The 9,661-nt window shown below is 36.6% G+C and overlaps 2 protein-coding genes across 3 annotated transcripts; one reads left to right on the top strand and one right to left on the bottom strand.

Moving 5' to 3' along the window:
- Positions 1-2,587: 2,587 nt before the first annotated feature.
- LOC107922045 (uncharacterized) lies at positions 2,588-7,344 on the top strand. The gene is made up of 6 exons (XM_016851875.2): positions 2,588-3,946; positions 4,165-4,256; positions 4,336-4,458; positions 4,864-5,643; positions 6,122-6,338; positions 6,443-7,344. The coding sequence occupies exons 1-6, from the start codon at positions 3,652-3,654 to the stop codon at positions 6,982-6,984; spliced, it is 2,049 nt and encodes a 682-aa protein (XP_016707364.1). The 5' UTR covers positions 2,588-3,651; the 3' UTR covers positions 6,985-7,344.
- Positions 7,345-7,441: 97 nt separating this feature from the next.
- Positions 7,442-9,430, bottom strand: LOC107922046 (pectinesterase QRT1). 2 transcript variants are annotated; one of them, XM_016851876.2, is made up of 5 exons: positions 8,844-9,413; positions 8,466-8,661; positions 8,190-8,393; positions 7,880-8,115; positions 7,442-7,776 (listed from the first exon to the last, which is right to left on the bottom strand). In XM_016851876.2, exons 1-5 carry the CDS (start codon positions 9,137-9,139, stop codon positions 7,629-7,631), a joined length of 1,080 nt encoding a protein of 359 aa, XP_016707365.1. In that variant the 5' UTR covers positions 9,140-9,413; the 3' UTR covers positions 7,442-7,628. The 2 variants fall into 2 exon arrangements, with proteins under 2 accessions (XP_016707365.1, XP_016707366.1); XM_016851877.2 differs by having other exon boundaries at positions 7,638-7,776; positions 7,854-8,115; positions 8,844-9,430.
- Positions 9,431-9,661: the final 231 nt, after the last annotated feature.

Here is a 9,661-nt window from a genome sequence, read left to right as displayed (position 1 = left end):
TTTTAGTTAAACGCCAATAAAAAAATGCTACATTTCAATAATCTGTTAAAAAAATGAAAATTGTAACTACAGTGACTAATTCACATAATTATTTTATTTAAAGTGATCAAATTAAGAAAAAAATTAGAATAACCAAAATAAGATAGACCCTATTTTAGAGTGATTATGGATGTAGATTACCCTAATTCAAAATACATTGATTTTTTTTTGGTTTTTTTTATGATTAACTTAAAAATAAATTTTTAATATGTAAGAAAACTAAAACCAACTTTATATAATAGTATATGTAGTCCTAGTAAACTTTGACCGACTCTCATGCACCAAAATCAACAACAAACCTGCTTTCATTGGAGTCTAACTGGGCATCCAAAAAGAAGCTTAGTGATACAAACGTGAAGTGTGCTGCTCAAAAAAGCCCAGACACATTGGTAGCTACTACAAACTTTGGTCCTGCAAGTTTTGTACCTCCAAGAACAGCATGAAACTACATAAATGCTCAGGTGGTGTGATCATGGGAGAGATATTCACTTGGCTCCACCTCCCTTGTGAAAATCAGTTGATATTCCATGCGGACAGTTAGAAGCCATATGTAGCATTTCCCAAGTTAGGATTCCCAGGCCTTTTCTTTATTACTCTTTTCTCTCTCTTAACAACAAGATTCTGATGGTTTGTCCTCAGTCCCTCCCTCACAATCTCAATTATGCTTACAACTATTGCTGAACAATGGCCGTGGCATTCGTCAGGGTTAAAGTGGCTCCAAAAACGAAGAGCAACACCACACCACAGAGATAAAAGAACTAGCAGCATGCATCTATGACTACGGGGATGAATATATACTCTAATTTTTCTTCTTCTATCTTTTTCACCTTTTTTTTTCTATCAAAGGACACCCATATAAAGTTATAGATATTATGCTCATACTATTTTGTAGGAAATTCTATTAAGGATACTTTTTTTTTTGCAATTTTTTTTGCCAAAATTTTTTTTTTGCCAGAAAAATAATTTTTTTTTGTTTCAAAGTTGTTGAAATTGGAGTAGTCGGATTAGCAACCAATCGGTTTAGAGCAAGATAAAAGGCCAGTTGACCAATGATTTGATTTGATCTGTTCAATTGTGATTCAGTTCTAAAAACATTATGATTTTTCATTTCACCTCAAATTAATAATTTAGTTTCAATGTTTTATCTCAACTCGATATTATTTAATGCAGTTTATGTACAATGAAAAAAAAAACTTAATTTTAGGTTTCACCTTGATAATAAAAGTCATGTTAAATTTGTAACTTGGCGGATACAAATTAGTCTCAAGTTTAAGGTAATATAAAGTCTTTGAGTTTATTAAAAAATTATGTTTTAGGAGACCAAGGTGAGTGAATTAAGGCATAGATTGAGAAAGAAAGATATATGCTTCAAGAAACTCCAAACACATGAGTGTCTTGAATGATTTCTTGTAGTTGAGTGTAAACAAATAATGCACCATCTTGTAGTTGCTAAATAGAGATAACATGCATGCATATCTGCCAAAAAAGAAGCCATAAATTCGTTTTTTTTATGAACTTAAAGAGAGGGTTTTATCGTTTCCCCCTTTTTCTCACCAAAACTTTCTTGATCTGTGTTTTAAATATGAATAAGGTTGGTTGGTATCCCCCATTAAGTCTCTAAACAAAGAAGCAAAGTGAAACCAAGTCAATACAGAATTAGGTAATCTACGAAATATTTGAAAAAAGTGCTACAAATGATTCCATAAATGGTTATTTGGGTTAGGGTATGCTTTTACAAGTTTCTATTCACAAAAATAATGGTCATGGGAGTCACTGACTTTCCATGTGATAATCATCAATCAGCTATTGGGGACCAACACCATTCCCATTGATCAATACACGGTGCTAGCATTAATTTTGTAGAACACTACAAGTAACAACAACCCAACTACATAATAAAAAAATATTCTTGTTTTTTTAATGCAAAAATGGTGTGATTCCCAGTTAATTTTTTTTATTTCAGTTAGAACTTAGCACCTTATGTTAAGAGCTTGAATTGTTAATCAATGGACATGGTGATGAGTGATTGCATACACTGGAAAGGGGAAAACATTTGCTTCAACTATAGAACACCCTAGCTCACTAGTTTTGGTATCTGTTACAGTTTAAAGAAGCTTGTAATAGTAGCTATCCTAGCACTAAAAAAGAGGTCATTAGAGAATTCAATGCATGTGGAATGAGAAATATTTAAAAAATTCATTACATGGGGATTTTAACAAATCCAGATATTAGAGATATATATCATTTGTTTTTGACTTTGTTGAAGCAAACAAAAGTGGAGAAAAATGGGAAATTTGAAGTCATAGCAATCATCTTTTCACACCCACAGATCATTTTGAAAATTCAGTCTCCAATAGTAATTTCTTATTTGACAATGGTGATAATGAAACCGAGGCATTTTGGAATTATTACAAAACATAAAAGAGAAGGGGGGAAAACCCCACTATGTCCTAACTGTAGTAATGGCAGAAAAAACATGATATTCTGAGGGCCCATGGACCTAAAAGGCCTATCAAAATGAGTGATGGACTCAGCCCCAATTTACAAAGCTACAAAATATTGTTTCTTTCATTTATTTTTAATTATATATTTTTGCTGTTCTTCTCCTACCAATTTTCTGGTTTTTCATCTATCATCAGCAGCTGCATGCCAAACCTCTGCAACTTCCAAACTACCCTTCAAAATGTCCTTTGTTGGCTCCCTTTTTTCACTGCTTTCCCCATCATCTTTTGTCATCTCTCTTTTCCTTCACTTTCTCTTGTTCCTTACATCAAAACAAAGACAAAGTCTTCAGCTTTCACCTTTTTCTTGAACCCTTGAAAAACCTGAATTTTCCTAAAAGGATCCTGCTTTGATGCTAAATACTGCATGTTTAGGTGTAAAGGAAAGTGCCCATTTGCCTTTTCTTCTTGATGATTCTCTTAGTTCAGTCAGTCAAAGCCATATGTCTGCCCTTTTTGGTTCTTTCAAGCTTGGACTTTAGTTTTCTCCGGTTTCTCTCTGATCTACTTGCAGATCTTCAAGGCTTAGCTTTTTCTGAGTTCTGGTCAGTTTTTTCTATTTCCCCTCTCTCCTTTGGTACAATTTTTTGAAAAATTCAGCTGGAGATTCATGGTGGCATCTTTGGGGGTTAGTATTAGTTATTTGTAGCTTTAATTGAATGCAAAAAGCTTCTCTATTGTTCATTTTGAAGGTGGCCAAGTCAGCTGGGTATTTTCTATTCAACCATTCCTTATTTGAGGAATCTGTTGCCTGGTAGTTGTAGTTTCTGATCTTTTAGATTAATAGATAGTCAAACATTTAGTATCTGTGAATTTTAGTCTGTTTTGTGAGATACCTAGCTCTTATTCTTCTTACATAGTCATTCCTCTCTGTCTCTCTGTCTCTCTGTCTCTCTTTTTTTTTTCTTTGCTTAGAGGGATCCTTTTAAAAGAATAAGCTTGATTGCCATATTCAAGCTGTTTCTGTACGATTGTATGGTGGTTGCCTCTTTGGCAGCTAATTTACCTTTGTTAGAATCCTTTTTCCAATTTTTTTTTCATCTTTAGCTATGTGAATAGGTAGTTAAGCAGATTCTGTATCATAAATCTCCTCTTGGTGCTTTATGTCAAAATGTCTGGAAATGGCCATTGTTTTGTCGAGTGGAAGGAGGAATTTGTTTCACAGGAGCGTGGTAATCGAGTTGTTCACTATTTCTTGAAGGATTCCGCTGGGGAATCCATCCGTGCTGTTATTGGTACTGAGAGGAGTGTTAGGCACATGTTTTATATTGTTGCTGAGGAGTTTGTGAAGGTATATGGTGCTGAGCATTCAATTCATGCTGGTTTCAAATGGAGGTCAAGAAGAGAGGTTGTGGATTGGCTTACATCTATGCTCTCAAAGCAGCATCTTGAGGGAGATCGATCTAGTATGTATTTAACCTTTTGGGCTTTATATTATGTTATTTTCTTGGCATTAAATTATTTTATTTTCAGTTACTTTTTAATGGTCTACTTGTTCCTACCACTTATGGTTGAAGCAATAAACCTGGCCAAGTCATTAACCTTTAGAACCCATGCCTCCTTGGAAAGAGAACACTACACTGAATATCTCTGAAAATTATAGTTTTTATATCTTCAATGACAGAGTCTCCGAAACATGACACACTGCTAGCTTTGCGATCTCCCGATTGTGCAATGATTGAGATTAGTGCTCGGAAGGCCCTACAGGATGATATGGTATTTCATCTTGATTTTCTACTAGTTCAGTTCCTTTTTCTTTCTTTTATTTTCTCTGACACCTACTTCTGTATTGCAGAGCCATTTTTCAAGAAATTTGAATGGACAAAGTTCAGATATTGTGTGGTCAGGCTCTGCATGGACATGTGGTAAACACCTCAAACATTTCCCAGCATTTTGCCGCAGTGGGACCACAATAGCGGTAAGCATCGACACGTAAAGAAAAGAAAGGTGGCAAGGTTTGGGGATGTTGGATTTCTATAAATGTAATGAAATGCATAGATCTGCTTGCCTAAACTTTAATCACATGCCAATGCAGTTTTTTTTCTTAAATTTAATTGGTAGAATGAGAAAAGAAAATCGTGCAATTAAAACAAATTGCTAATCTCGAAGTGCTTCGATATAGTTAATTGCATATGGCCATAATTATTTAATATGATGCTAGCTCATCCTTATCCTGATGAAGGGAGCATGGAGTTTTCGGCCTTCGTGGGTTTTAGCAATATCATTAATTCATTTCTCTTTGAGACCAGGCATTATGCATTGGTTGCGAATTTTTTATCTGTTCTTTCATTGACTGATTTTTACTTTTCAATCTGATGCTTAGGTTCAATCTTTTGTCTTTGTCATGGCTAAAGGAGAGAATCACTATCTTGCTTACTTGGAGGATATGTACGAGGACAAACGTGGGCAGAAGAAGGTCAAAGTGAGGTGGTTTCACCATACTAAAGAGGTTAAGGGTGTCATTCCTGTAAGGAATCCTCATCCAAAAGAAGTTTTCATCACTCCTTATTCGCAGGTCATTAGTGCAGAGTGTGTTGATGGTCTTGCAAGTGTCTTAACTCGAGAGCACTATGAGAAATGCTTAGCTGTTTTCCCTGATGCTTTTTTAGCTAGAGTGCATGTATGCTCTAGGCAGTTCAGAAGTAATAAAGTGAAGCCATTTGATTTGAGTAAATTGCGTGGCTATTTTGATCAACCGATTCTCTCTTGTTTGAGTTCTACTTTGTCCTCTGAACCTGAATCCATGAGCCATGGCCTACATGAAGAAGAGGAAGAACAAAGCGCTGGTGCAAATGTAAAGCTGGGAAATAAGAGGACCAGAACTAATAACAGGACTTCTAGTAACCACTTGGTGACTTATGAAACTTCATGCAAGAAAATAAAATATGCTTTGTCTGGAAAGAGATTGCCCTCCCTCAAGCATGCTGAGAGTCAATATTGTTATGGATCACTTTTCAAGGTTGATGAAAAGATAGAGTTGCTGTGCCAGGATAGTGGAATCCGAGGTTGCTGGTTCAGATGTACGGTCTTACAAGTATCAAGAAAACAGATGAAGGTCCAATATGATGATGTGCAGGATGAAGATGGATATGGTAACCTTGAGGTATGTTTTAGGCATTTTAAAAACTTGTACTGGTTTGTGGTTTCTCACCACATCTCTTAACCATATGGTCGGGGAGTCGATCCCCACTCATGGGAATGGAGCACATTTCATGGTCAGCCGCTTACGTCTTTGGAGAGCACCTGCGGCGAGAGGATTTGTCACTGTTGCCGGCAGTGGATACCCTGGTTATGACCAAAAAAAAAAAAACTTGTATTGGTTTGTCTTCCCCATCATTTGATCTCCACAAATAATATAGAATGTAAAGAACAAATTTCCTTAGGAGATTTGTCAGAAAACATTAGTGATTCCAGTTCATGGTTTGACCTGCTTTATCACTTTGCAGAGCTGCAGACTGAATCTCTGTTTAGATATTCTAGGTTTAAAAACGGGTTCAATTTTAATAAATCTCATTTTCTTTTCTCATAAGTGTGTTTGTTCTTCTCTTTGAAATGAAAGCCAATGCCTTCTCCATGTGTAGGAATGGGTCCCAATTTTCAAGCTTGCTATGCCTGACAAACTTGGCATGAGGTACTCAGGCCGCCAAACCGTACGACCAGCTCCTCCTAGCTCCAAAAAAGAACTTGCTGTGGAGCTTGGGGTTGCTGTTGATGCATGGTGGAGTGATGGCTGGTGGGAAGGGGTTGTAACTGGGGTTAACAGCAGTGGTGATGATAATTTTCAAGTTTACTTTCCTGGTATGTTTGTTTTGAACTGAATATGTGGCATTTCCTCGTTGTTTATTGTGATCCAATTGGTGTGTCCTCTTTTACCACTTAAATGGTTATTCTTTTGGTGTTAGGTGAAAATTTATCAATGAACATACACAAGAAAGGTCTAAGAATTTCCAGAGATTGGGATGGGGACCACTGGATTGATATTGATGCAAGACCGGATATTCTCTCCTTGATATCTGATGTCATTAGCCCAGACATGGACACAAAAGTTTCCATGTCCACTACTATTGTCATGGATGCCAAGCATGATGGGGGTACAATGCCAGTTGAAGCTGTTGCTGCCAAAATTATTGCTGAAGGGGAGAAACCTGAGTTAGCTTTTCAGGACTGTTTTGATAACCTCGTAGAAGATGCTGATTGTAAGGAGCCTGCATCATCAAAAGATGAAAAGGATGGGGATGCAAGTGATTGTAAGAAGCCTCCCCCATCAGAAAATGGAAAAAATGCTGATGCTGATGATGCCAGTACCATTCATGATAAACTAAATGGTATGGATGGTAATGATGAAATCAACAATAATGATGATGACGAGGAAGGCAAAATAGAGGCGGAAGATGGCAAGGAGCAGAACTCTAAAAGTACGGAACTCATGGAAGCAGCAACCTAGAATGCTTCTGGCGCAACAGATTCTTTTGTAATGGGGATGTTGGTACTAATGTTAACTAACATGATTTCGGTTGAAGTTCAGACCTGTAAATAGTGATGCAGTCATAGCGCAAAAGTTGTTGCCGTTTGTGCTTGACGAGGTAACCTTGGTCGGTGTACAGAAACAAGGTTAGTATTCTGTCGTTTTTGTTGTAGTAATTGTTTTGTATCAGAGATAGGATTTGCATTTGAAGATCTTTGGTTATAGCGTCCTCTAAAATGGAGTTAGTTCTTCCTCAGAGTCTTAGTCATGGGACTTTGCTCGACTCTTGTAACACCAGTTCCGTGTTCTCTTGTAATGAGAATTATCATATTTTCTCTATATTGTTCTTGCTTACTGGTAAAAGCCTATAAGCACTATTGTTTTCCATTTAATGTTTATGGTAAAGTAATTTAACCCTTGAAGAAAGGGCATCTAGTAAAGAAATATAAACAGTTTGATTTCATTGGGGACATTAAGGAAAGACATATTAACATATTTTTCCCCTTTGAAATGTGCTATACATGCATTTCAAAGAAAATACTACTATGTTTAAATGAGAAAATGTAGAAGTTTGGTGAGGTATATGGGAGAGACGGCTTGGCCTAATGAATATTGAGAAAGAATTATAGTCTCAGCCATTGTGGTCCATCTATAAATTTCATGTCCAGAAATGGTTTTGCTTCCGCAAAGCTTAATTTCTTCGACCATGGCACCCGGCCGGTTGTATTTGCTCCTGTTCCGCGGCACTGGAATTCCCCAAATACTACGGTCCTTCATATGAAAAAAAAAAAAATTGAAGTATTTATATCAGATTTCTGCATTCAACTTAGGAAGGCAATTTATCAAACCTTTTTTCTAGGAATGGAGATTATACTTTTGCCTCAAGGGGTCATTCCAGTCGGTCCATCCAGCAGGATTTATGATATTGTCAAAGTAACAGTTAGAATAGATGGCTCTTGAGTAGTTTCCCCAAGCTCTTCCCAAGTAAATTCTACCAGTTCCATTGATTTTGCAATTTACAAATGAAAACCCTGTATCATCATCTGGTGAATCCCTGCGGTGAGCTGCAATTGCGCCAGACCTTACAGCAGTGGACTCAATCACACAATCCTGTTTCAAAGAATCTTTGATATCATTGTTATAAATGGAAACTGCCAATCTCAAAAGAAAAACCAACATTTTACCTGATAGAGTGATCTGGATTTACCGAAGATGAAGTCAACACTCCCTTGAATGTGGCACTGGTAGAAGTAATGTGATCCAATTTCATCCAAGAGTGTGTCCTGAGTCCCAACAACCTTGACCTTGTAGAACATTGCCTTGTCACCTGAAATCCTAAGGGCCACAGCTTGCATCCCAGGTTCTCCAGGAGTTTGAACTACTGTATTCTGCAGTGAAGCATTGATTCAGTTTTTACTTGTTCACTAGCTTTGAAAGAATAAAAAAGAGAAGGTTGTCACCTCAAATGTGATATCAGTTGCACAAAAGTAATCGGATTCAATGGTGACAGATGCTGATCTATATGTTCCCAGGTTAATTCCATTGCTATCTTTATCAGATGCTTTGTCGTTCCAAGAAATTATGGTGTTGGACATTTGACCTGCATTCCCAACAAAGGATATATATGGCTTGCATTTTGGCACTGTTACTTTCTCCCTGCAAAAAATGATCAATTCCAGGATTATACATATTTATCAAATTAAAAGCATGATTAAAGTTTGTCAACTACCACTCTCATCTATCAGATTGAAGACAACCACTATGTTCTTTAATAGATTCCAATGTCCCATGCTTGACATGCAACAACAAAGTGCGGCCTGTAAATTATACATACAAACCTGTAAATTCCTGGAAGAATATAAATCTTAACTCTTCGAGTATTATTTTCAGGAACCATATCTATTGCTCCTTGAACAGTGACAGAATCTGCTCCACCATTCTTATTCACTACAATAACTCGGCTTCGATTATGATTAACTCTTGAGTCACTCAACCTTGTTTGATGTTCATCCACTTTTATGTCATCCCAACTGATGAAATTCTTCACATGCACGTCACTAGTCAGTGAAAAACAGACTCGAAAACCGCATAGAAAAACAACCACAACCGTAACCAAGGAGCAGTTGTATTCCATAACTTAGATTCTGTCAAAGCTTTGGCATAAAAAAACCAGAAACCAAGATAATCCCATGTTTCGTTGGCTATCTAGAATTTATATTATCGTTGGAATTCTAGTAGTTACAGTATGTGAAGTTGAAAGAGTGTGAAAGAGGTGAGAATAATAAATAAAAGGAGCGTAAAGGAGTGTGCATTAGAGTCATTTTGAATAACTCAAAAAAGTAACAGTAGCAAGAAAGTTAAAGCTTGCAAGAATCATTGAAGAACTGAAATTAAATGAAGTTTGATCATAATAGATTAACCAAGTACAAAGAGAGGGGGAGAGTTTAAAGCTGTAAAGAATGGAAGAACCCAATTCAGAAAAAAAGAAGAAGGAAGTTCATGAGAGTTTTGTGCATGGCCAAAACGGAAAAAGAAAGGAGGAAGTTAAAAAGAGTCTTTAAAATGTGTTAATTGGGAGCTTCTTTAGAACATGGAGAAAGTGGTTTCTTTGATGAGTAGTTAAAAAGATATTGTGGAGCAAAACAGCAGTTTATGC

This window comes from Gossypium hirsutum, chromosome D01, assembly GCF_007990345.1.
Source record: "Gossypium hirsutum isolate 1008001.06 chromosome D01, Gossypium_hirsutum_v2.1, whole genome shotgun sequence".
NCBI classification, from domain to species: Eukaryota; Viridiplantae; Streptophyta; class Magnoliopsida; order Malvales; family Malvaceae; genus Gossypium; species Gossypium hirsutum.
Note: the sequence above shows the minus strand (reverse complement) of the source record. Positions and strands in the feature narration are given on the sequence as shown.

Excerpts from the sequence above, each read along its gene's own strand:
- LOC107922045 (XM_016851875.2), top strand. The coding sequence starts at position 3,652 with ATGTCTGGAAATGGCCATTGTTTTGTCGAGTGGAAGGAGGAATTTGTT. Across the intron at positions 4,459-4,863 it reads GCAGTGGGACCACAATAGCG|GTTCAATCTTTTGTCTTTGT; the intron begins GTAAGCATCGAC and ends TCTGATGCTTAG. Across the intron at positions 6,339-6,442 it reads TTTTCAAGTTTACTTTCCTG|GTGAAAATTTATCAATGAAC; the intron begins GTATGTTTGTTT and ends TTTTGGTGTTAG.
- LOC107922046 (XM_016851876.2), bottom strand. The coding sequence starts at position 9,139 with ATGGAATACAACTGCTCCTTGGTTACGGTTGTGGTTGTTTTTCTATGC. Across the intron at positions 8,394-8,465 it reads CAACTGATATCACATTTGAG|AATACAGTAGTTCAAACTCC; the intron begins GTGACAACCTTC and ends GCTTCACTGCAG. Across the intron at positions 8,116-8,189 it reads AATCCAGATCACTCTATCAG|GATTGTGTGATTGAGTCCAC; the intron begins GTAAAATGTTGG and ends TCTTTGAAACAG.